The 27,832-nt window shown below is 42.3% G+C and overlaps 1 protein-coding gene across 18 annotated transcripts in view; it reads right to left on the bottom strand.

Moving 5' to 3' along the window:
* auts2a (activator of transcription and developmental regulator AUTS2 a) overlaps window positions 1-27,832 on the bottom strand; it is a 336,296-nt gene that overhangs the window by 27,604 nt on the left and 280,860 nt on the right. For all 18 annotated transcript variants that reach the window (XM_044141275.1, XM_044141274.1, XM_044141280.1 and 15 more), the window contains one exon: window positions 12,277-12,325. In XM_044141275.1, the coding sequence (XP_043997210.1) occupies window positions 12,277-12,325 (49 nt within the window). The remainder of the gene's footprint in view (window positions 1-12,276; window positions 12,326-27,832) is intronic.

Genomic DNA, 27,832 nt, shown 5'->3' with positions numbered 1-27,832 from the left:
AGGGAGGTTGGCTGAACCCAAGGTGCTACTAACCATCTCTTCTCTGAGCAGCTTTTGCTTTGTTTTTAGCTCGGAGCTGCTGCGTACGGCGTCGTCGAGGTGGTGACGAAAGCGTCGCTCGTTAAGGCCGAGCAGGCCCCGAGCTCTCGCCGTCCTGTATGACACTCCCGGGCTGCTCTCTCAAGAAACCATCGGAATGGCCACATCAACCGGGCTTTTCAGCAGAACACCACAAACACGCTGAGAGCTGTTGGCAGGCTCTACGGCGATGAGCTACGGCTGTGGGACTGGGACACTTGGCGAGGGAGGGCTGGTGTTGGTGGGGGGATTTGAGCTGTTTATTTGAACTGCGCCGTCGTCCAAACAGTCAGCTGCCTCTCTGCTCCCTCTTAAAGCCCCGGAGCTTAAGCTAGGATTGCGGTGTTGGTGGGGAGAGAACAACTTGATATCCCCCTTTGGGCAGAGGGAACCCTGAGCTTGGGTTACTTTGGTTTGGAGGGGGGGGACAATGTGGGCTCTGTTCGCAGCCTCCTCAGTGAAGACATGGGCTCAGACAGGCTAGCTAGTGTCAAACGGAGCGAGTGGGGGATTCATGCATCACAACGGCGCTCAGCAAACTGTTTGAGCTCCGGCTTTAGAGAACATGACTTCCTAGCTTTCCCTCTAAACGGCCAGGCATAACTTCTCACCCCCACCCCACCCAATCTGAGCAAGTTGAGAGCTAAACCAGACGTGCCGTCCATGCTGAAGCAACAATCACCCCCCCCCTCCCGGCCTTCCACTTTTGGGATTTTGGTTTTTTGTTTGACACTGTTTACAGTAAAATCTGACATGTGGAAGAAGGAGGGGATGCTAGAGCTCTGAAATCAAATAGCTCCCTCCAGAAGCATCCTAATCTGTAACAGATGGTGACAGTCTGAGGGATGTTGATAGATCTGGGCAGGCTTCTAAGAACGGAGGCCAAAAGCCTGTGACGACGTACGAAAAAGATGGTGATAAAATGGAAAATTCTGCTGTGTTTAGATCAAATACATATGCTTTAACAATTGTTTTCCAGGATACAAGCTCTAACTTTACACACTCACACACACAAAACACCCAACACAATTTAAACATGTCGTCTCCAGCCAATCTGCTCCAGGTGGGGTGGGGCGGCGACAAGAGCAAACCCGACACAAGGGGGAGATGTTGAGCCGTGATTTGCCAGTTACGGCTTCCCAGCTCACCTAATGGCTGATTGAGCAGAGACAGTAGTCTGTGGCCAAATAATGAAATGTGGGTTGAGCAGGATGAAAGCCATGCCTCTGTGCGTGTGCGTGTGTGTGTGTGTGTGTGTGTGTGCGCTGGGCAGAAACACATGCAAGGGATCTACAGAATTCTGCTAACAAACCACGATCCTGCTCTGCAGCCGTCTCTAATCTGCCCCGAGGCTCATCAGGGCTGTATTTCTGCACTGCATATTTATGAGAATCAGAGAAGGGGTGAGAAGGGGGAAGAAAAAAAAATAAGCTAACCTCTTTTCTAGTGGGAGCAATTAAAGCCGTGCTTTCATCAAACCTGATCAGAGTCTCTTTGCTCTTGCTCTGTCTGAGCTTTTCTGTCTTTAGACTTTCACTGCTTTCTTCTGGCATCAGAGGAGTGAGCAGGAAAAGCCCTCCACCGAACATCTTCCCTTACAACAAACAGACAGCGCCACTGGTTTGGAAGGGGGAGTGCTGCTTTGTGCTAGGAATGTAATAACACTGAAATCATTGCTATGTTTTAGGGAAATATTTCCATATATATATGGTTATCTGTGAACTAATTTAATAAATTAGAATAAATACATATGTTTCGATGAGTGTCGCTTGTCTGATTATAAGTAACTTTTTGAAACTAAAAGTTTTTTTTTGTGTTTTTTTTTTTTGCCAAAATCACTTTCAAATAATCAACTAAAATCATCATAAATAACAGGAATAAAGTCTTTCAAATATCCATCTGTTTGTAAATTATCTATATAAAATGTTTCACTTAGTTATAAAGTTCCTGAATAAATATACTTTTCAACAATACTTAAATTTATTGAGTAGGTCTGTATGAGGAGGTTATATGTGATCCTTCTGTTCACAGTAAACAGACTCCAAATAATGAGGTTGCTTCAGTGGAACAACTTTTATTCTGCAATAAACACTAAGTGTCGCAAACCTATTACAGGCACAGAATGTATAATTCACTTACAACATAAAATTATTGTAAATGATGGTAATGCTGTTCAGATCAGCATCACCATCAGTAGTGAGGGGGGTTCACATAAAGCTGCTCTAATTAGCCTGCTAACATGCAGCAGAGAGCAAACCTGGGGATTTCTGAGGTGATCACAAATGGAAAAGCATGGGCATCTGCTGCTGGAAGGTCTACTGTAACATTTGGTTTGAATTTGAACTGATACCGACTGGCTGTTTGCTACAGCAGTCTGGGTTTGCCCCTGTTATTGACTGTGAATCAGTTATGCTTATTTTTGGATGATGCAGTTTTGAGTGAGTAATCAGATTTGATGTAGAGTTTGGTACAACTTAATGTAGGATTGGTATGGTACACCAATGTTACATCCTCACTGCACCCAAAAAAAGTCAGGTACAAAACAGTCAGAATAAAAAAAAAAAAAAGAGTTGCAGCCTGGTAAAAACATTTCACTTCTTGTTGAGAAACAATTGTTTTGGTTAGCAATTTTACCCAGTTCTAAAACAACGAAGAAAATCAACATCACCGTTCACAACTTTTCCTTCTATTTGGTGATTGGCCTAGTTGAAAATCTACCTGAGAAATCCACTTCGATGGGAGAAATCCCAGATCAGGCAGTGGAGGGAGATGAGAATTGAGCATCATTGCAAAGGCCACGTTATAAAAATTCCCCATGCATCGTTTATTAACATAAGATGCATGTGGAGCTAAAAAACTACTTCTAAAATCAACATGTGAAAAAAGTCATCTCTTTCTGCTCGACTTAACATCAACGCAGTGTAGGCCTGACCTTATTACTTCAATTAACCGATTAATAAATGGGTAGTATAATGGGTTTAGCTTTATTTATTATTTTTGCAGAATTTGACCCAAGTGTAACTAAAACTGTGCCACTTGAGGAGCACTGGGTAGAATTTACAGACAATGTTTGTTTTAAATGTTAAATGCTAATTGTACATGTTTTTATACCGTTTTAGCTTAATTACTGCTCTCAAAAATGCAGTTCTTTTACCAATTTGAGGCTGTATACTCCAGTTAACAATGAACATTCTAAAAAATTGAATAACTGATTCGTCAGGATCGATCCGAGCAATCATTTCAGTCATTGTTCTCTGTTCTGCTTTGTTTTCATCTACCTTCATGTCTTACCTTATAAAGGTGAGCACCTCACCTTAATTGTCAAACTTCAAACATTTTCTTAAAGGTTAAACAATTTAAGTCCATTTCTCATGTTTATTCCAGTCCTTCAGATGCTTCAAGTTATTCAGTCGAACTATTATTTTTTGCAGAAAACATGGGGACAGATAGAAAAAGCAGTGAGGAGCGACAGAGTGCTGTCAGACACACATGGTGGATTCACAATAAAAGGCTCATTTCAGGCTGCCACTCCTCCTCTTATGCATTCACACACACACCTCCGAGGTACCATGTGGCCTCATTAAGGTGGTCGGCTCTCTCTCGCTCTTTGGCAATGTCACCTTAGCCACAGGGACCAAAGAGCGATACAGGCATAATTGGCCTGAACGTGCCAACAGCGAGCTGGGAATGGCTCAGTCCTGGTGTGTGTGTGTCTGTGTTTGGTGCTTTGACCCTGTTAATGCTGCACAGTTGGCAGGAGATCCAATCTGGCTAATGCCACATTGGATCAGTGAATGCTGCTGGTGAACGGAGGGGACGTCCCCTGGGGCAAGGAGAGTGCTGCTTTCAACACCTCCAACTCTTTCCTCACTTTTTCTAGTTGGGGGCATCTTCATGTCAACACATGAGGTGGTGACATGGAACAAAAAACATGGCGGCTAAAATAAAATAAAGATTCTCAGTACACGTTTCACACAGGAAGATTACTGGTGGCGCACCGCCTCCTACTTCCGTTTTCTATGTAAAAAAAAAATCTGCAGCTTCTGTGTAAATAGAAGTTGATGAAAATGTTACAGAGGTAAAGTTTTGTAAATCAAAATTTTTGAGACTACAGTTATTTTTAAAGGGGCTATATGTGTATTTTCCACACACATAGTGCCATTTTATAGCACTAAGGAATCAAAGAAAAACTCCAGATACATTTTAGATGAGGGAATGACTTTACAATATGACATCAAGCTCCAAAGAAGGTTTATTTTACGACGTTACATAATAAGATGGTAATTCGGCTTTAGTTTTGTTCCCACTGAAATTAGCTGCTAGCTAATCTGAATTTCATTCAAAGCCCCATTACACAAAACACAAACTATCACTTAAAACACCCCCACCAAGGGTGAGGTTGGACCTAAATAAGGAGAATTATGTTCTTACGGTTCGTTACATTTCCCCTGAAATCAATCCACATTTCAAAGTAAACTACCATTAATCCTTCTGCGTTGCCTGGACGGCTGCAGAGTCACCCACAGAGGTGCGTACAGCATAAAGCTGCTCACCATTCAGCCCTGGCTGCCTGCTAAACAGCCACATTTCTCAGCGTGGCGGAGGGCAGGGGAGGGGAACAGGGGGGGCTTCAGCAGGAAATCTAAGGCCTTTCACTTTGATCTCTGGAGCTGAGCCCATTCAAATGTTTGTGTTTGAGATGTAGACCTTTAATTTTGGCCTGATGGGTTCCAGGCTCTTCGGGTTTAGCCTGGCATGTCGGATATAGGCGTGTTTACACAGTCTCCCTGCAGCTCTCCTGGTGCTGAAATAAGTGCATTAAGATGGATGGATTTACTTAGTCTCTAACCTCAGGGACCGAGGGAACAAACTCTGAACGACCTCTTTGTTCTCCAGGAGAGGACAGAGGGAATCTGGCACACACTGCAGAGCCTTTCAAAGCATCCTCTCACCAACCGCTCTCCCAAACGCACTCATTCATTCCCTCAGATATTCAGCAGAAATTTGTACATCTTCCTGGTTGCATTTAGCAAGCCAAACATTTGTATAAGAGACATTTCTCTGCAGAAGTATTGGGGGAGGGGGAAAAAAAGGGTTGGCTCATAAAACCTAAGCCAGATTCATTTTGAAACCAAACAAGAGAAGCCGGAGTAATGACCTCCAATCAATACGGGCTTTTAGATGTGATTTTGAACCACGTACAGCTGGAAAATGTTGCAGTTATTTCATTTTTCCATGGAGGCTGGGTCTATTGTTTGCGCCAGCGAGGCAGTAAATCAGCCGGAGCTTCCCTTGATTTGTTAACCTTTGTCTGGCTGTGTCAGCAATGAGGTATGGCTGGAGAGAACACCGCCCCTCATCCCCCACTGCCATGAAATACATCTTCTGTCTCTATAGTTGCCCCCCCACAGCCTGGGGAGAGAGGAAGGACGAAGCACAAAGTACCAACACACAATATTGAGCCTCCCCAGGAGAAAAGGCTGGATTCTTGTTTTTGTTTGTTTTTCAAAGGGGTAGCATTGTGTGTTTTTCAGGCACATAGTGCCATTTTTTAGCCTTCTCAGGTAATTATGTTAACGTCAGTTGTTACAAAAGCTGTATATATCAAATATGACTTAAAAGAAATTGGAATTCATAATTTAAGGCCTTAAAATTGGCCATTAATAATTCCTACTCTTTCTGAAACTGGGAACATTGCTCCTCTATTAACCCTTAATCAACATTTTTAACAGCGTTGCACTGAGTGGTAACTTGTACAATGAGCTCAGCAGATGTGCCGCTGCTAATTGCTGCAAGCTAGTCTGAAGGAGCCTGTAAGTCCCTGTAAGGGGGACTTACAGGGAGAGGTGCTCTGTGAGTTGGAACCTCAGCTTGGAAACTGCAGCTATGAGGAGGGGCTGCACCACAAAGGTGGCGCTTGGTCCAACCAGGTGTTTTGTACAGTTGAATGGTTGCCATGGGAGATTAAAGGGTTTCTCAAAAACTTATGAAAGACTCATGGGAACACACCAGGTGGTGTTTGTGTTGAGGAAATAACATTATAACATGATGTAAAACAACAAAAAAGTCCATTTACACAATATTGCCACTTTAAAAAAATGTTTTTGGCATTGACCTTTGCTGCATGTCAGTGTATTGACATGCGGCAAAGGTCAACAGTACAACTCGTACATATATTGTAAGTTTTACCCCAGCTCCACTGCCATGCCCAAAACTGCTGGATTCGGTTCAGTTCTCCTACAAGCCCAGTCAAGCAGCTCTTCTTCTTTCCATCAAGCTTCTTTATTCAGTAAAAATATTACATTATACCAGCAGTTCCATGGCCGTGACCTCACAGAGGCGGTCTCTGACTGCTGCCGTTTCCCCTGACTGCACAAAAGGCCAATAGCAGTCGGGTCGTCTTTCCACCGTGCATCCGGTCAAGTTCCACAGGCAGCCTTGATTTCTCGACACTCAAACCCACACAGACGGCAGAGGTCAGCGTGAGGGCAGAGCGGGGAGCCCGGGGGGCAGTAAACCAACACTGGTGCTGCGAAAGGCCAGCCCTCTCTTTCCAGTCCACTGAGTGAGTTAGGAAGCTGCCAGGGTGATTTGTGGCGTGATTGTTGCTCTCTATATCACTTGAGATTACAGCAGGTGGCGGCCCCGCAGCCTGGAAGCGCATACGGCTCTATCAGCGGTCCTCCCTCTCAGGAAAGGGAGAAAAACAAGCCCTCGGCTCCCTCCCACGCGGGAGTGATACGCTCACAGGCAATTTTGCTGCCAGTGGAGCTCTCTACGACGATCCAGGGAGCTCTTCAGCTCCGATACGTGCCACGAAAGTTCACCTCTGCTTCTCCATTTCCATGATTTTTTATTTTTTTTAAACAATGCCATCAGCGCTGCAAATTACACCTTCCACATGGCACATTACTCTCTCCCCCCGGTGACGGGCGTACTCAAGCCTGACACACTTCACTAGTGGCGCTCTTCACACCGGCGTTAGCCTGGGGTCTCACTGCAGCGCAGCTTCATTTTCACATTAACTCCAGCAAAGCATGCTGAAATCAGCCCTGTGCTGATATGGGGGTTTGGAGGGGGGGGAATCGGTGCATCGTGCACTTTAATTCACCCCCGCATTCAACTCTTCATTGTCTCACATCGAAGACGCAGCTGCTGCAGGAGACGTCTCATGAGGGACATCACTCTGCGATACATCCACCAGATGAATTTTTAAAAGACACAGCGCGAGTGCTTACTACAGCCGCATCAATCAGGCGTTTCCTGGCGGATGCTGATTCTCAGGTTTCATTAGCAGCTGATCTGCTGATTGTCATTTTGATCAATTTGTGTCTTCTTTTCGACGAACACTTTCAATAGAAGTAGTAGTGTGTATTTGTATATACATTAGGAGTGTTTGTATGTTGTACTTCCAAGCTGTAAATCCGACACACAAGCAACAGCAATGGACGACCTACTTTTGCTTCAAGAAGCGATCTGTATTAGAGCCAGAACAGTAGTGCATTAATTTCAATTTATTCATTACATATGTTTTAATGCAATTAATTGCTTTTGTTTTTTTTTGTTTGTTTTGTTTTTTTGTTTTTTTTACATACAAAAGGTCCAGCCAGAACTTTTGTATTTAAGCGTTTCTGGTATGCCCGTAAATTTGACGCACATGCGACATCCACAAACAACAGCGACTGATGACAAATTTTTGCTTCGCAAAACTATCTGCATTAGAGCCAAAACATTAACGCATCATTTTCGGTTAATTCAGCACATATATTTTGACAGGTTAACGTCTTATGTTTATATAAATTTTTTTTACATGCATTCTCTGTATTTGTGCGCTTCTGGTACAATTTAGTCTTAATATTTGCACTAAAAACTAGACCAAAAATACATGATAAGATTTTGTGTTTTTACAATGTATATACACTCTTCATTTGGACTGGAATGTTCTAAATTAAAGCTTTTTTGGAGTTAATTTTCCATGTTCAGCGACTCATAATTCATACATTTTAAGGTAATCTATGTGACCTCTACAGCTCACACACAGGAAGAGCTTCACATATTAAATAAACCCCACTGGACACCATTTTGATTTTCATCCTGTTACATTAATCCTGTTGCTGGACTACACGGAGGGAACAGAAGACTGCAGAGTGAGCTCAGGTGACTCAGTCCCTCTGACAGCGTGTGGATTGACGGATGGAAGATATTTTTGTCCTTTCGACGCGGCTTTAATCATCCGCTAGACGTGTCTGCAGACCTTTGAGGTGACGAGCAGCGCTGCTTTGTCAGAGTCACCATCTTCTCCCTGGACGACATTCGCCGCGCTAACAAGGTTCTCTCTCTCTGAATTGCACCCACGGCAGCTTGGGAGCGGCCCAGATTTCAGAATAGCTGTTTATTTCTCCAGCGGCCGATAGACTTCGTGACTGCCGCTCGCTCTCAGGCAGAGTAAATGAATCAGGTTGGCTAGCTGACACCTGCAGGTGCATCGACAACTGTGGTAATTAGAGATAACATTTAATGACTTGGAGCTAATGAAATCCATTCCTGGGCAAAGGGAAGCCAGAGTGAGCAGGAAGGAAGGAGGAAAAACACAGAGGCCATTCGAAGGCTGATGGGCTCCACATTAGACAGCACTTCTGAGCAGATGTGAGGAAAACAAGCTAGATTATCTGCTGAAAATGCATCACGTACACAGCACCTTCATTGTTTATGTGTTAGTGGGGGTGGATGGAGGTTAACGTCACATCCTTACACAAGACGGCTGAATGATTACACATATATACTTTAAATCAGGAATGAATTGATGAACTGATGCATAGTCAGTGTAAACACCTCTGCTTCAAACCCAAAAGAACCAAAACGCCAAAGGACAGATTGGTGAAGGGGTAAAATGACAAGGGCTACTTCCATTTCGTACTTGTAAACAAACCATTCCATGTTCATCCATGTAAACCCCTGCATGTCATATTATTTTACTTTGTAGTTTTCCCGAGTTACGCAAATACACAAAATCTCTATAACTCAGGAAACTAATGTGATAAGTAGTATATTATTTTTTTAAAGCTGCAGAATGTAACTTTTACAAAATTATGTTTTCTTTCCCCACATTTGTTAAAACTGTCACCATATTATGACAAGTACAATATGAGACAGGTAATATGTGAAAACTCAAGATCCTCTGCTTTCTCCCACCACTCCCAGTACTTACTACAGAAATACAGCAGCTGGTCAGAAACAACCAATCAGAGGCAGGAGGAGGGTCTTAGTGCCGTCAATCACCATCATGTACGCTGCTCCCAAATGCGAATGGTGGAGAAACAACTTATAGTCCTTATAGTCTGCCATCAGCTAACGAGCCTTAGCATTTGTAGCATGCTGTGTTGTGGTGAACCAGCTGCAGTGTAGTGATTGACAGCGCTAACACCCTCCCCCTGGCTCTGATTGGTTGGTTTGGACTGAGTAGTTTGAACTGGGAGAAGGCAGAGGAGCTTGATGGTAGTTTTAACAAATATGTAAAAAACATATATTTTTATAAATGTTACACACTGCACTGCTTTGCACCCTGCCCTCACTGATTGCAGCTCTGATCCATGTTAGGACTGTTGGACTCTGATGAAATGCAGCACATTCTGAACGCCCAAAAGAGCAAAACGGCACCAATCAATCAGAGCCATCAATAGGAATTTGACTATTTTCCCTGGTTTGGATCTGAACTGATCTTTTTTGCCTTTATTCATTAAATGCATCAAAACTAAGTAGAGGAATAGAGCTTAGAAGGGAAGAAGAATTGCAATTACTAAAAATTGGTATCAAAGAAAAATGGAAATTGGCCGTGCTAAACCTGATTGGTGCATCTCCATGAGATAAGTCTAAAAATATTCCTACTGGTATATATTATTTAATACAGTCAGACATTCATTATATATATTTTAAACATCAAAGTCTAACAAAATACTGAGCTATGTGAAAAGTGGGTACAAAATATTTCAAATGTATGAATAAAATATGCTTTTTTCTTAAACCCAGAAACGTCGGGTATGAATGGTCCAAAAGAGCAAACATACAAATTGGTGAAGGAGCAAAAACAATCACCTGGAGCAGGTGAGAAAGTTGAAAGATTAGAGAACCCCATCACACCTCCGATGGCTCGAGGCTCATTTTCAGTCTCACAGCTAAAGGGATAAAAGTCATGAGCTAAATACCAGCAACCTAGAGACCCTCATGTTACGGTACTTTGTCCCAATCATCGTGGTTTTACTGTAATGTCAGTTTTGTATCTTAAATATGTTTTTGGCTTCCAGGAATAAGAGGTTTTAGCAGAAGACAAATATATAACTTCTTTACCAACCTGTTCTGCTGCTGTTGAGGTTATTACTACTAATAATGTAACCAAACCAGTCAATTGTTCTAATATAGTTTTGTCTGGATGCTGCTTTCCCTCTTATTTAATTTCCCATGATGAGGCATAGAGAAATAAAAAAAAATGTAATTGTACAAGCAAACAAAATAAAATTTATTAAAAAAAGAGTTCAATCCAGCAAACAAACTGAGACTTTTTGCACCTGCCTTTGGGCAAATATTGACATTAAACACGCCGCAAACAAACTCTCTGTCGCTATTTTTGTCGGAGCTGCCGCTTATCCCGAGTTTGGGTTGCATTAGAGCGCTGGTAATCCCTTCCAACAAAAACCACCCCGACTCTTTTAATCCCAACACCAGCCTCCATAAAAATACCAGAGCTCTTTGCTCCTCGTGCACCTGGATTCTTTTACTCGACACGCATTAGCATACGGCAGAAGGGAGGAGACGGCCATGGTAGGAAGGGAAGAAAAGACGGGATATTTAAATGCAAATGGAGGCCAGGAGAGCGTTCTATCACAGAGGAGGGAGAAAGCAGATTTTGTGAACTGTTTCCCGACTGAGGTCCTTTCATAGAGAGGGGGGTAGAGAGAGTGGCCCTCTGTTGGTTTAGGCCGCACAAAAGAGGTCTTAATCCTTTCAGGGGATCCAAATCAGTCCACAGAGGAGCACGTTCAAAAGGAAAACCTCCCTGTTCAGCGGCAGTGATTGAGCCGGCAAAAAAAAAATAAAAAATCAAGCGCCAAAGGAAACCCGACGCCAGAATGTGGGAAATGAGCGTGGAGGTCCGCTGTCATCGGCAATCGGTCCCATTCCAACCACAGCGGCGGAGAGGTCGTGACCCTGGTTTCAGAGTGTCCCTCCCGCCCTGAAACGGTGATCCCCCCACCCCCGCATTACGGAGGAATGTCCATTCATACGAGGCACCCCACCATTATCCGCGAGCCGGAGAAAATAGGGCTGCTTTTAACAGCAAATTAGTGACTTGATAATGAGGTCACATGCGGTGTTGGCACACTGACACCGTAAACATATGCTCTCCCTGCCCTCGCTCTGCTCCCCGGCAGGATCCGAAAAATCCTCCGTTTCCTGCGCCGTCTGCAACAAAAGGCCACCGACGCCGCTAGTCGCTGAATGTTAGCCGCTACACGCTAACGTTATAGACCAGCACGTATACAGCGCCAGGCCTCAGACTCTTCATGGATGATAACTGTCAGAGCCCGGGTCAAAATGCCAACCTGCGTCCCAGCTCAGCTCAGCCTGGGTTTAATTGGAGTATGTGTGTGGCATCTGTTTAAAGTGACAATACAGCCTCATGAAGTAGAGATGCACAGATTGGGCTTTTTCAGGCCAATTTCTTTAGATGTTTGCCTTCCCAATTCTAATTTTTTCCAAATCTAATACGCAAAACAGCAAAAATGTACAGCAGGTTCACTGATGGAGGCAGTAATTTTGAATCCAGTAGAAAAACAAAATGGAATGCCAAGATTATCCTGATTTATAAACCAAAGCATGTGTTCCCAACCTAAATCTGGTTTTTATTAAACACAACAATGTTTTAAATCCACAATGTGTGTTAATGCGTTGAAAGACTTAAAATGGTGGCAATAAGTAGTTCTGATATATCTAATAAATAGGAAAAAGAAAAGCCAGAGTTGAGCGAAATGGGCAGATTTAGATTTTTGGCCTGCTGATTGGTGCATCTCTAAAACATGGCACACTTTCAGAATCTATATTCAACAATGTCAGCAAGATGATGAGGATGATGATGCACCTGCAGCTCTGCAGACACATTTAATAAAAAGGAGCAAAAAAGCAAAAGAGAGCGAGAGTCTGTACCTTTAGCTGTTGCTGTGCTGAAAAATTTCTCTGAACTGGCATCAGAAACCTGGAAAAGATAAAAAGGAAATTAACAAAAACATTACGTAAAGCACAGAATCATTTTTCCAACTTAACAACTTCAAATCTATTCTTCCTGTGTGGAGCTGTGCTCCTTCAGAGGAAACATCAGGGATGAATCCCATTTCACAGGATTATCCCTTCTATCCTTTTGACACTTAATGCAGGTAGTGACTAAAATTTTACACAAAAATATTGAACATTTGTTCAAGACGTTCATCAGTTCTAAACAAAACATCCTTAAATCTGCTTCTATGTGTCACGTAAACAGTTAGCAAACCTGCTGCAGACGTTACTTTTTGCTAGTTAAGGCAGAACAGCTGCAGCCTAATGACAAATACAACATCTTTAATGTATTTTAAATGTTTTTTGTACAAAATATGTGCTATACAGGTGCTCAAATATTAAACACTTGATTCCATTAATTACTTAAAGTACCTGAAAATGTTAGTATTTCACATTTGGTGCATTTATTTTTTCAGTGTAATTAATCACAAGACAAACAAAAAGTTTTTTTTTCTGTCTTTGTGTTCTTGTGGCAATATATTTCAAAAGATTTGTAATTTTTTTTAGTGTTTCTATTTTATTGTTGATAACTGAAAATGGCATCAAACTAAATACATTGTAACACACATCAAACTTCATATTATAATTATTTTGTGATACTAACATAATTTCAATTGAACATTTTCACTTATTCCATTTTCTTTTTCAATATTTAATATTGATTAGCAATATTTAACAGTGATACTAAATTGGAAGACTTCACAGTAGTCATCCTGTCAATAAAACAAATACAATAGCAATAGATTACAACAAGATTACAATGCTATTGTATTTGCTGAGGCATAAGGTATGCCCTAAAAATCAGTTTTGAACAGTTGGAAAGCTGTAGTTTTTTTTTTTTTTAATATAGGTTTGAGTGCTAAAAGTGGGGGTTAAGGGTTGAAATGGGAATCAGTCTAAATCTGGTCTAAATAAACACTTTGCCCGGTTTTAGAGCAAATTAAATTACTCAACTCCACAGGATGAGACTGTCTATAACGCTTGGTTTTTAATCATTTTCAGGCCATCCAGGAAAACATATTCGTAAACAAAACACGCTGTAGTTCCCATTCCCACCACTTGGTGGCACTGTTGCCCCGTGACAAAACAAGCCGATCCGCGCGCACGGCTTCCCGGCTGAGCACCAGCAGGGACGGCGTGTTAGAGAGAAATGAGCAGAGACGGGATTTAAACCAGAATTAAACAATAAAAGCTTCGCGTGTTTGTAAAAGCGCAAAGAATAACAGTGTCTACACCGAAACGCCACAGGAAAACTAAGTTACAGATTAGATAGTTGGAGAGAAATGAAAGCAGCGGAACAAGCACGCTTCGTCTGAGAGGAAAACTGACCCGAGTTCATTCTGAGGATGTAATGCATTTCTAATAACTGTCTGGGAGGGAAGATGCGCCGCAGGATTAAAGCGAAAATGTCAAACACACCCGATTTAAGTGCAGCGCGATGCTGCGTCCAGTGACAGCTGGATGCGCACTGTGCTGCGGCTCAGGCGGCGTCAGCCGCAAAGTGTTGCTCCAAATTAAAAATAAAACAAACAACACATGCACTGTCCTGCTTTATTCTTAAACACGAGTCAGGCGTTAATTCACACAAAAAATAATCTCGATGCAAACAATAAAAGCTGCGGGAAACAAAAACGCGTTCAGCCCATTTTTGGCCACCAAGAGACAATAATTTCCAGGTTAAAAAAAACAAAAACAAAACAAAAAAAAAACAAACAAACAGCGCTCATACCTTTGATTTTGGGGAGATTAGCAAAAAGCAGAAAAGTGAGGCTTTCTACTTTGTTCCGCTTCACATTCTGCTTTTTAAAGAATATAATCCACACAGGAGGCGGCGACGTCTATTCCCTTAAAACGGACCACAGCCATGCAGAAAAAGAGAGCGAGAGATACAGAAAAAGAAAGGAATCCACAGCCGCTCTCAGCTACTGCGCCTTTTGGACAAAGGGAACCATGCGTCCCGCTCGGCAGAGCTTCGGAAAGACGAAAAATAAAAACCCTTTGCTTCCCGACTTCTTTTCCTTTAAACGTGCCTGTTCCCGTTTATTCTCCTGTCGGGAAGTATCCGTGAGCGGTAACAATCAGGATCCGGGAGGCTCTCAGCGCAGCGAAGGGAGCGGAGCAAAGCGATCCAACAAAGCGCACGGTCGGTTCCCTTCAGCAGAGGTGAGGCGAATCAAAGAGGTGGTGAGAAAATAAAAACTAAAAACCTCACAAGCCCAGTTGAAGCTGTGTGTTCTGACTAAAAAGGGTTCCCGACGATCATGGGCGCAAAGCAGCCTCTCCCCATCCGTTTCCAAGAAGCTGACAAACTCCCATTCATCCAGTGAGTGGCTGCTCCTGACGCCTGCCTGCCTGCCCGCCCGGGTCCTCCCACTTCCTGATTTTCAGGCGGACTCGGGTACAGCCTCGGTAGCACTCCTTCAGAGGATAAACACACTCGTGTGTCTGGGCTTCCGAAAAGCTGTGGCTGGAGGCGCACGGTGATCTTTTGCGTATATGGCGCGCAAAAGGAGAGACAGCAGCGCTCCAAAGGTACATAAGGACGCAAAGAGAGAGAGAGAGAGAGAAGGAAGGAGAGAAAGTGAGAGGAGGGGGGCTGAGAGAGTGGAGAGGGAGGGGAGAGCTGGGGTAGAAAGATATTCTTTCACTTCGTACAGAGTGAGATGATGTCAGCCGCTAATGAATTCCCCAGCAGGGTGCTGCTACCGTGAGAGGAGGAAAAACAAAACGCTCCTTTATGAGCAGCTTCCACCTCCTTGCAGCCCACAGGCGCTGTCTTCCAGTTGTATCAGCTCCCAGTGCTGTGGCCTGGAGGCAGGTCAGCGGGAAAATACAAGAGCCTCTGAGTCATTCAGCCTTCCCAGATTTAAGCTCTCCACGGCCCACTGTAACAAAAACCTCCAGCTCGGAAAACAGCAGACCCAGACCTGCCTTGGAGAGCTGGTGATTACTTGGTAACTTTGCCAAATCCTGGAGATTTGGGTTTTCTCAAGGTAATTCCACTACAAGAAGCAGGATGGTTTCTGGAGGATGTGGGGTCTTTCTTTTGCCCCTGTTGTTTCCACTGGAAATAGGGAGCCACGGCCAAATCAGATTACCAGGGTTGGAATCTGCCCTGGCATGGCGGCAGTGAGGTAATTGTTGGAAAGACCTTGAACTATAGATGGGGTTTTGTGATGGACGGTTGAAAAACATTTCCTAATGGTTGATTATTCCCAGTATTTTGTTTCTGCTGCTCACAGGTGTAATCTGCACTTTTGTCAGAAAACATTTAAAGCCAGCCGTTCAGGGATCATAACAATGTTCAAAAATTCATAAGATAACGTGGGCAAGATAAACTTTCATTCTCTCACACACACACAGACATGCAATCATGATTAGCCTATCATGCATGTTTTTGGGTTGTGGAGGAAACCGGCGTTTCTAACTTGAGCCACACTGTCTAAAAACCACAGAATCTTTGATGCAACTTAGAAAGCAGCGTGGCAAATCTATCGAGGGTGCGGTGTGTTAACTTGTCTTAAATTATTCTGACCTCCAAGCTCCATCAACATTTGGGAGTTTGGTAGATTTACAGCTTTAAAGGTTCTTATTTTCTGCCCTTTTCCTTTTTGCAGTCTAATAGCAGACTGTGCTGGAAAATCTTCATGGCGCAAATCCTTACATGTCATGGCTTGTCTAATGAGAATCAACTGGGTGGCTGGGAGGTCAATAAAATTTCCAATAGATCCACACCGCAGAGGACTTCTTGAACAACTCCGGAGCAGAAACCAACTGAACTCAGAGCCACGACTCGAATGGATTTCTTGGTAACAGAGACACTAAAGGGCTTTACGTGGTCAAGCTGAACTGCTGAAATCAGATCTCACTGTCGTAATTGAGGGACGAAAATTACGTCATTTTGTTCTTAACCATTCTTCTTGATGCTGGTGATGGACTGTGGAAACATCTTTGAAAACTCCAAAGATGTTGGAGTTCTCCACTAAGGATTTATGCCTCTAAATGCTCTAAATCATTTTCTACACAATTTGCAAATGCACTAACAGCACTTCCATGTAATTAGACCACGTCGATTCCTATGTTTGAGGTTGTGATTAAGACGACATATCAAGAGCACGCCGTGGTTTGGCTTCAAAAAGATGACAACAGTGTCTTGCTAATATGTATTTATATGACTGCTGCTGACAGAAAATGGCTACCACTCCTTCTCGGGGTTTCAGTGCAGTAAGGAATGAGCTGCTGTTCTCCATTTTACACGGTCATTATCAGATTTGAGAGCGACCACAAGTCTGTGATTACAGCCACACTGCCAAACAATTGGCGTCCGGCTCTCACACAGCGCATTAGTTTTAATTCAAATGAAATGCTGACAAAGAGGAGCACGCTCTCACTGAACAAACCAGAAGCCTGCACAGTTTCACATCGAGGAGAAAAAACACAAAAAACAGTATCTGTGGAAGGGAGAGAAGGACTGAGATCAAACACAATCTCTGCATTTGTGCTATGAATCCCCATAATTGCTGTCTGGGCATGCAAGTTCTATCTATAGACCATCGGCTTCACACTGACATTTTGTCATCTTTTATTCTGTTTTTTGGGATGTTGGTTCCCAACTTCAAAGAAACCAGACTCATGTTTGGCTCCCCCCACCCACTCCACCCGCTACCAGGGTTTAATTTTACAGGAACTCTCTGAGATTACAATCGCAGGGGACTGGTTTGGCTTTGTGAGGCTGCCTGCCATTATGACAAATCTCCCCCTCCATTGAAATATTCCTGATAAGTGTAACATGAGTGCTGGCAGTGTGATAGGTTAAAAGCTTTTGGTACGTTTTGTCTGCTGACTCCAGACTTTTTGTTTTAGGGAACTGTAAAAACGCATTGGATAGGGATATAATGTCGTAATTGTGAAGGGGAAAGAAAAGCATTGTGCCAATTGTGGTGGCAGTATGTTGGAGTATCTCTATTACTTTAATTCTGATTTGTTCCGTTTGTGGACTTAAGTTTATACCTTTTTTTGGCTGAGGCGTTGCAGGTTTGGACAATTATTCCGTCTGGTTTTCAATGCTAACACACTGAAGTATAGGAAGATGGAAGTAGTTGTGTTTCCATTACAGATGTGTGCAAAACATTGTCGATATTCTGCTAATGTCGAAAAACACACTTTTGTAATTGGTTAGTTCACATGCTAAGTCATTAAAAAATATCTAGCACCGTGAAACTCCAACTACTTCCTGTAATCTTATTTGTCTTTTTCGCCAGTCGTAACATCTGGTTGTTGATCACGTGATTCGCGTGACGCCAAAAAAGTATTTCCATTGCAGAAAAAATGGAATACATCGATGTCGATATGGCCGAAAAACCCACGCCAACCTAACGTTTTATCAAAAAAACTACAGTTTTTAAAAATTGTTTCCACTAAGCAAATTTTTTTTGGCAATTCCAATTTGCTCAGTGTTACGGCTTATGGAAAAACAACTCATGTTAAATCGATGTTACTGAACAGAACCTTCTCACAGCTGATCCTGTTGCAGACACGGGAGTGTGAAGAGTTTTTTTTCTGGAATCCATCAATCGGGCGTAAAATGAGGTTAGTGGAGGGAGTTAGAAAGAAGCTGACAAAACCCATTCTGACAGGCTGAGTCTGTAATCCTGCGGATTCTGCGATTGGATCGCTGGTTTTGTTAATAATGCTACCATTCATTCTAGCAACACGACACAACGAGAGCAAGCAAAAACACATATTCCACACCACAAAGAGCTAACTAATCTGTTTTTTATCACAGCGTATTTACAAAAGCTATTTATTCACTAAAAAAACCCTGAGGATTATAACATGTAACAGCCAAACAGCGTGAGGCCCAGAATTCATTGTTTCAGGGGCTGCTGGAATCCAGCGTTCTGACTACTGGAATTATCAGAATAATAAATGACGGCATATACTGCTGAAAAGAGAATAAAACCTGCTTTACAAGGATGTGTTAAATTAATCCTCCACCTCTCAGAGAAGGAGGTGGGGTTAAATCATACCCCGCTTGTTGCTTAACATCAGACGACTAATGTAGTCCGCAGCAGAGAGCTGTGAAATATCGCTAATTGCACGCCTACAAACCCACACGCTTCCACTTGCCAGCAAATCCTCCTCTCCCAGTCATTTGAAGGCGTTGTGTGACTGTTGTGTTTATTTCTATTAATCTTATTGTGTTATATTCACACGTTTTTGTTTTTTTTCTCTCTCTCTCACCCAAACTCGTCCCATCCGACCTTATCTCCTCGAACCTTCAGCGGTTTGTCAATGACAACTGGCTCTAATCTCTCCCCCCCTCCTGACAAGCAGCACTGACAGGCCCTTTCTTCCCGGTTCCTCAGACACATAGTCAGACATAAATTAATCTGTCACTCATCGGCAGTATTAATGTGGCGGATGACACACCGCTCCGCACACAAACACACACACTGACAAACTGTAACACAAACTGGGACAGTAGAGCGTGGAGCAGGGAGGATGGGAGACGGGCTTTTGGAAAAGTTGACAGCCTTTTCGGTAAGGAATCATCAATCAACCGTCCTGACAAGAGAGAAAGAGAAATCTGAGAAGCCTTAAAAGAGGCGACCTGCATTCTGGGAACATTAAGACTGACGGACGCAGGGAGGGGAATGTCGATGGGATCCGTTGGTTGTGCCTCTAAAAGCAGATCCTTTGTTACATTAAAGCTTCCAGAGATATACAACTCAAATTACGTCAGACAGTTGCAGCTGCGGAGAAGTATTTCTTCCGGTTGTTAAAAGCCTGTAGAGACTATGTTATCTGCTTATGTGGATCTGCTTATCTCCCCGTGGCCTCTGAAAGCAAGCCGAGGCCGCAGGAGTTCAAGATAAATGGCCTGATCAATGGCAGACATTATCTGTATCTAGAAGGCAATAATCAGATCCAGTTGACATTGTGGGCATAGAAAGGAGCGGCCTGTCAGCGGGGAACAAACCGGCCGCACAGGCCATCAGTCTAACGTCGCCGCTGTAGGACTCACTTTGCAAAAACAATGCAGACAAGAAAATTGGTTTAACCTTTCCTGACTAAAAAGCTCCGGTTTCATCCCGAACGGCCCAGCAACTCCTTCGCCAGCACTTTGCCCAGTCAAAAGAAAAATGGGAGACCTTTTTGCCTAAATTACAGACGTTGCTGAGGAATGCAGGCTGTGGGCTACGATGCTGTGGATAATTTCAGACCAGTCAGTCACTCCATGTGCTTTTTACACAAAGAGGGAGTGTGGGCTGTCTGCCTCAGAGCACATGCGGCCTGTTTTTATTTTTTAAGTATGACTTACATCAAAAGCTGTTTGCATTTCATGTTATGGTCATTTTTGATTCTAAGATTCAAGCTAAATCATTTAGGAGGCTAACCATGCTATACTTACACAACCCTCTTAAGCACACTGTATACTGTATAGTACTTTGAAGTATATATAAAGCTTGGACAGTTTTTTTGTGTTTTTTTTTTAACATTATACCTGGATAACTCAACTGATTTTATCACAACTTAATGCTATAGATCAACACAAAGTAACACCTTTTTGTAAAATGGGAGGATTCAATACACTTTACTCTATTACAGCTCAATAAAATCCAGCTTAACCACTTAAAGTCATCATCTAGCAGAACAATGACCCTAATAATACAGCCAAGAAACAATGGATTGGTCTAGATCAGGCGTCTCCAACCCAGGTCCTTAAGATTTACTGTCCTACAGGTTTAGATGCAAACTTGCTCCAACCCAGCTGAATTGTACGACTACCTCTTCAGGATGCCACCAAGTTTGGCAAAGGCCAGGTGTATTGGAGCAGGGTAGGACCTAAGAACTTCAGGACCACCCTTGATTTAGATCAAAACATATGCATCCACTAGAATAGCCTAGTCAAAGTCTAAAGCAGAGGTCCTCAAATCCAGGCCTCGAGGACCAGTGTCCTGCAGCTTTTAGATGTGTGTTTGGTTTAACACACCTCAATCAAATGACTGATTTACCGCCTCACTGCAGTCAAGTTCTCCAGAGTTTTGCTAGAAACCAGATTATTTGACTAAGGTGTGCTGCAGCAGAGACGGATCTAAAACCTGCAGGACACTGGCCATCGAGGCATGGATTTGGAGATCTATGGTCTAGACACCAATCAAATTGGAAATCTTCAAATCTGACTAACAATCCTTTTTGTTGTCCCATCCTACATTTTGAATATCAAAAAAAAAAAAAGGGATGACTAAGAGTTAGTTCTGCTTGTCGTGTATTAGAGGATCTTTTTAGCCACTAGAATGAAATCCAGATGTCATTTTAGTTTTAAGACGAGGATAGAATCACTGTCAGCATCCTTCAATGTGAACCCAGTTTTCTCTGAAAAGTTAAGTGGAGCCTCATTCCAGACAGAAATATTCCTAACAGATAAAACGCATCGCTGCATAGCCTCGGCTTTAATTTTTCTCTATAATCTGCATGTCTTTATATTCGCAGAGACCCACCAGACATATCCAACCAAAGAACTGTGGTGCGGGAACCCAAAAGCCCCCCATGAGGCCTCGATTTAATACTAACCAAGAGCAACTGTGCTGGCAGGGATAATATTTTCCTTTCTTGTTTCTTTTCTTCACAGCAATCCAGTGGGAGCATGCAGACTAGGGAGGGCAGAAAAATAAAGGAGGAGGAACTAAAGAGGAAGGGAGAACAGAAGAAAACACAACAGGAGGAGACGAGGAGAGACAGACTAGATGGAGAGAGAGAAGGAGCCAAGCAGGGAGGAAACAGAGGGGAAAGAAACAGCCTGCTGGGTCTTTTTTAAAAGGAAATGACTACAAGAAAACACTAAGGAAATCACTGCTAAGGTACTGGGGTAAAATCTTCCAAGTCTGTGCTGCCTCCCCCCCCAAGCCCGGCTGGGAGACTACGGTCAGAGGGATTAGGCTCTGTGAAACGCTCTGTCAAGACCATTCTGTCAGGCACCAATGGAGGCAGTCTCAGCCACCCCCAGCGCAATCCCTATGCTCCTCTCAAACAAGCCTCTTCAAGGCTCTCTCTGTACTCTACAGCGCCAGAGTGGGGGCCGATGATAGGCTCTCTGGAGGATACAAGATGGGCCCTGGACTTCAAAAGGCAGCAGGGTGACAGACAGCAGGGAGGTCCCTGCCCATCCTCCCACAGCCCTTCTTTCACCGATGTCCTTTCTGTCTATCTCGTCTCAGTGTGTCCACCGCCCACCTCCAGTACCGACCGCTGAGGGGGACCTGGCTGCGTTTTTGCAGGGTGTTACGACTGGCCCATAAGGCCCAGGGCCGTAACACAGGGCCTGAGCTAAATAAGACTGTTGTTCCCTCCATAGTAGCCTCCCTTCTAGGGGGACCTGATGATGGGAAGCAGAGAAACCTGAAGTTGAGATCCTTTTTATGGCTCACAGAGGGAAAGATATCTGGGACATCAGAATGAAAATGTAGCCAAGAACTTTTAGTCTTAGGACTCAAGACACATCAGGTATTCTGTGCTGTCTTTAAGATCTCCTCAAAGGATTACCACTCAGCTCTTTAAAACTCTTCCCTCCGCTGATTCAACTAGACAAAAAGGATGTTTTTCCTACACTTAGAGTTTCATATTGTCTGCTGTAAAGCCACTGGCTTAAACATACCACTAGCATAACACCTAGATGTTCTCCCTGACCTGGAAGCCTCCTCTCTGCAAGGGAAGATGGGTTCAACAAGGCAAAAACTGTGTGTAGAGCAGTTTGATCAGTTGATCTCTTACTTTCCCTGGGTGGTGCCTCAGCAGTGGAAAAGTGAGCTGATGTTTTTTAGACTTACATGCGAAGCTGGTTTCAGGGCAAAGACCGGGGCCATAGTCGGGCTGCAGGGGGTCTGTGTGTTGACAAGAACAGGGAGGCCCTTTCCACTTTGAAGCCCTGTATATTTAAATATTTCATGACCCCTTCATCTCCAGCCCCTTTTATGATTTATGCTCTGGCTTGAGGCTGCCTTTCATTAACAGCACAGCAAGGGGGGATCACGTGATGCACGCTGCGGAATAGTCGTGTGTTTTTCGTCTCCTCTCTGGGTCGACGTGAATCTACAATTTAAGACAACAACCCACCGTGTGAACTGAAACAATAGTTGTGGTAAGCTTCGACATGTCTCTAGATAATTTTTTTGCACCTGCTGCATCGAGCAAAAAGAAGAAAGGAGGTCGGAAAGGTGGGGCTAATGCTAGCATAGCCGCAGCTAGCCAAAACGACCAAGACGATGTGGCTGAAGACATGGAGCAGAGCTGCATTGTGAGTGACGTGGAAGAAGCTAACACTCTAAAAGAAGACATTATAGTAGAGCGAGTTACCAAGAATATCGAAGAAATACTGGACAGAAAAGTAGCTGCAATTCTTAAACCAGTCTCTGAACTTGCAGAAAAATTTGATAGCATGACGCGGCGAATGGCTGCTGCTGAACAGCGCATTTCTGATCTGGAAGACGTAACAACAAGAAGCTCACCTAGAATGGACGGTATGGAGAAAACTATTGGAAGAACACTGGAAAGACTGGACAGCCTCGAAAACCAAAGCAGGCGCCAGAACATTAAGATTATGGGACTAAAAGAAGGCATCGAAGGCAGAGAACCGGCGGTTTTTTTCGAGGAGTGGATTCCTAAAGTCCTGGGACTGCAGCAGACACAGATAAAAATCGAAAGAGCCCACCGCACAGGACCCCCGGCCGGACGAGGTGACCGAGACCATCCACGGGCAGTCCTGGTGAGACTCCACAACTACATCGATAAACAAAAGATTCTCAACGCTGCAAGGAATAAAGGAATAATTCAAGTAGAAGATCGCAGAGTCTCCTTTTACCAGGATTTTTCTGCGGAAATTGTCAGAAAGAGACAGGAGTCCTCAGGCGCTCGGCGACAGCTGCGAGAGGCTGGTGTCAAGTACGCGTTCCTGTTCCCAGCGGTTATCAAGATCTTCAACCAGAACGGGACGACCACATCCCTAACTGATATGAAAGAAATTAACGAATTCATCAAGACGCTTCATAAATGACTTCACATGGATCTTTCCACACGTTCGAGTGGCATAAAAGACTGAATACTGTTGAGAGGTAAACACTGAACACTCGTAAGATAAATACATTAATAACATTATTCATAATCTTAAATCAGTTCTGCTTATATTGTTTTACAAATAAGAACGGTTTGTTGAGATGAAACATCTTCATTATATTTCACATTCATATATCCATGGGGGCTTAATATTCAGACCCAGAGAGGGCAGGATGCTTCATTCTTTTTTCTTTTTCTGATCCCCCCCCATCTGCTGTACCTTAGAGTTAGGGTATGACAAGTTCGTTATTGTTATTGTTATTTTTTCATGTAGTTTGTTATGGATACTATTTCTTTAGAATCTGGTCCAAGCTTTGTGTAATGTTCGGGTTTTTGCTTGGAACTTTTTTGTTGGTTTGTCAGCACAGTACACAATTTAAGGCAGGCATGTTGCAGTGTAACTATTCTATTGATGTCTTTTTAAAAGACAGCATAAAGTAACATTGATATACTCTGAAGATGAGCATTAAGGTTTGCACATGGAATGTAAAAGGCTCTAATAATCCAATAAAAAGGAAGTCTATCCTAAATAGTTTAAAAAAAGACAGGAACCAAGTAGCGTTTCTACAAGAAACTCATCTCACGGATGAGGAACATAAAAAATATTTAAGAGAATGGGTAGGACAAGTTTATTTCTCATCATACTCTACAAATAAAAGGGGGGTCATAATCTTAATACATAAAAATCTCCCTTTCACAGTTTTAGACACATTTAAAGACACAGAAGGAAGAATCATCTTGATTAAGGGTATTTTATATGGAGAGAGGTTTTTGCTTGGCAGTGTATATGGCCCAAATATGAATGATGAGGATTTCTTTGCGGTCCTCCTCAGTCAAATTGCTGAGATGGATTGCCCAAACATACTTATCGGCGGTGACTTTAATTGTTCTTTATGCCCTCATATGGATAGGTGCCCCTCCCAAAACACCCAGTCTAAAAATTCCAGGGCTGTTAAAAATATTCTTGAGGAACTGGATTTAATAGACATATGGAGGCATTTTAACCCCTCTATAAAAAGTTTTACTTTTCACTCGTTGCCACATTCAACGATGACACGCATCGATTATTTGTTTATGTCAAATCACTTGGTCCAACTCGTGGAAGAAACAGAGATAGGAACTATTTCCCTCTCTGACCATGCTCCCGTTAGGCTGGCAATGCATCCGCCCAGACCATTGGATCGCACAGCTTCATGGAGGTTAAATAGATTGCTGCTGCTAAATGAAGATTTTACAAAATTGCTAGAAGAGCAGACAGACTTCTTTTTAGAATTCAATGACAATAATAATACTGACCCCAGAGTGGTATGGGATGCTTATAAGGCATATATGCGGGGTATAATAATATCATATTCCAGTCGTAAGAGGAAAGAACAATTAGCAGAACAAAATAAAATTGAAAACAAAATTAAAAAACTGGAAGAGGAATATATTTTATTCAAATCAGGTAAAATTCTAGGGGAACTCAAAACAGCCCGGGCCTCATTGTCTGATATAATAACAAAGAAAGCTGAAAAGGATATATTATTTGCACAGCAAAAGTTCTTCGAACACGGTAACAAACCAAATAAATATTTGTCAAGATTAGTAAACAAATCACCTGGCACAAACTTTATATCCTCAATTCAGGACGAAAACGGTCATCGTCATATGGATAATAGAAGCATAAATGAATGCTTCAAACAGTTTTATGAAAAATTATATTGTTCCGAAGTTAAAAAAGGTGCACTAGAACATGAACTGCTGGATAATTTAAATATACCACAATTGACACCAGAACAGGCAAACATATTAGAAGGACCTATAACAACTGTAGAAATCGAAAAGGCCATTTCTTCACTACAATCTGGGAAATGTCCAGGTGCTGATGGATATCCTGTTGAATTTTTTAAAACCTTAAAAGGCAAAATCAGCTCATTACTACAACGAGTCTTTAATACATCTCTAGAAAAATCTAAATTACCCGATACCATGTATATGGCAAATATTATTGTAATCCCAAAAAAAGATAAAGACCCAGAACAATGTTCGTCATATCGACCAATTAGCCTGCTTGGTGTAGACATGAAAATTTTATCCAAGATTTTGGCCACTAGATTGGAAAATGTAGTCTCCAACATAGTCAATATAGACCAAGCTGGCTTTATAAAGGAGCGTCTGTCATCAAATAATACTAGAAGACTTATCAATATCATCCAACACCTTAACCAGACACAAACTCCAGGCATCATTGTATCAATGGATGCTGAAAAGGCCTTCGACCGTGTCGAATTGGAGTATATGTTTGAAGTGTTGAGTAGATTTGGACTTGGAGAAAATTTTATAAATTGGGTAAAACTTCTTTATAAAAAACCCACGGCATCGGTTTTGACAAATGGCCTCTTATCTGCACCCTTTGGATTGAGTAGGGGGACGGCACAGGGAAGCCCTCTCTCTCCGCTACTTTTCTCCTTGGCTATAGAGCCTCTTGCAATTGCAATTAGACAAAGCAATGATATTAAAGGTATATTAATAGGAAAAAAAGTGTATAAAATATTATTGTATGCTGATGATATACTGTTAACTCTAACAGACCCTTTGAAATCTATCCCGGCTCTAATTGAATGCGTCAACAAATTTGGTAAGATATCTGGGTATAAGGTAAATTACGGAAAATCAGAAATAATGCCTTTAAATACTATTGACCAGGGAGAACCAACGTTCATCAAACCATTTCGATGGGCTCCTACAGGACTAAAATATCTAGGAATACACATTACACCTAGAACCAGCCAGCTGTACACTGAAAACATCAATCCTATCATTATTCATATTAAAGATAGGTTGCTGAGATGGAAGAAGCTCCCCATATCTTTTTTGGGTAGAGTTAACCTCATTAAGATGATAATTCTCCCTAAGTTAATCTATCCAGTGTCTATGCTGTTTTTGTTTATTGACCCTAAAGACTTAGCTGGAATCAATAAAGCAATATCAGAATTTATCTGGGCAGGCAGGAAACCTAAAATTAAAATGGAGGTTTTACAACTTCCACCAACCTCGGGTGGATGGGGTCTGCCCAAGGTTGAGAACTATGTATTGTCTATACATGCAAGAATTATTTCACTGTGGGCTACCCAAAAACACACTAATCCATGGCTTGAGATCGAGGAAAGTGTTTGTAAACCTTGTCGCCCTATAAATATGTTAAATAAACAAAACAGAGAACTCCCACTCATGGTCAAAGATAATTTTTTAATTACTAATACAATTAAGGCATGGGGCATTTTGAGGAAAATGTTTGGTCAGAACAAAAATTTTTCATCTCTGACAACACTGGTAGACAATCCGGATCTGACAGTAGAGGGCGCTGGACCTGATCTCAGGTCTTGGCAAGAGGCTGGCATTACCAGAATACACGATCTATGGAATAATGGACACTTCAAGACATTTGAGGACTTAAGAACACAATATGACATTGTCTCCAGGGACTTTTATAAATATCTTCAAGTAAGGCATTATGTTAAGGCCAAAATGGACTCACTTGAGTTCCCAGGGGATTATTATTTACTTGAAAACAGTATTCTTGATTGTCATAAACGTGGGAGATTTGTGTCAAGATTCTATGCTAAACTACAAACCCTAAGGAAAGATAATTTGGAGAATTTGAGATCAACCTGGAACACAACTCTGAAAAGTCCAATTGATTCAGAGGCATGGGAAGACATTTTGACTCTGCCTTCTAGAATCTCAGTATGCAACCGTTACAAAGAAATGCAGTATAATATTTTACACAATGTATACATATCTCCATATATATATAGCAAGTACACACCAGGAAGTTCTCCAAATTGTCCCAAATGTAAAACAATTACAGGGACTAGAATTCACTGTTTATGGGAGTGTAAAATTATAGAGGCATTCTGGCGAGCAGTATGTGGAGAAATTAGCTCCGCTATAGGACAAACACTTCTCCCTAGTCCAGTCTTGTGTCTCCTTGGGTTCATACCCAGTCATCTGGACACTCACAAAGAAACTGTGCAATTTCTATTGATGTTGGCCAGAAAATCAATAATGCTTAAATGGGTTGGTTCTGATGCCCCTTCGATCCAGCTATGGAAAAATTTGCTTTCTGAAGTTATTGTATTAGAAAGATTGAGATATTGTATGAAAGGGAAATTTTATGCTTTCAAAAAAAGATGGGAACGTATTCTTGAATACTTCAAAATTTCAAAAATTAAAAACCAGTAATGTGAATCTGAATGACATGTATGTATAAATTGGTTGCTTTTCATATGAAGCTGTAATTTATGTACATGCCTCCGTTCTTGATTTTGTCTTG

The sequence above is a fragment of the Gambusia affinis genome, linkage group LG15 (assembly GCF_019740435.1).
Source record: "Gambusia affinis linkage group LG15, SWU_Gaff_1.0, whole genome shotgun sequence".
Taxonomy (NCBI): domain Eukaryota; kingdom Metazoa; phylum Chordata; class Actinopteri; order Cyprinodontiformes; family Poeciliidae; genus Gambusia; species Gambusia affinis.
The sequence above is the reverse complement of the archived record's forward strand: the minus strand, read 5'-3'. Positions and strand labels throughout refer to the sequence as shown.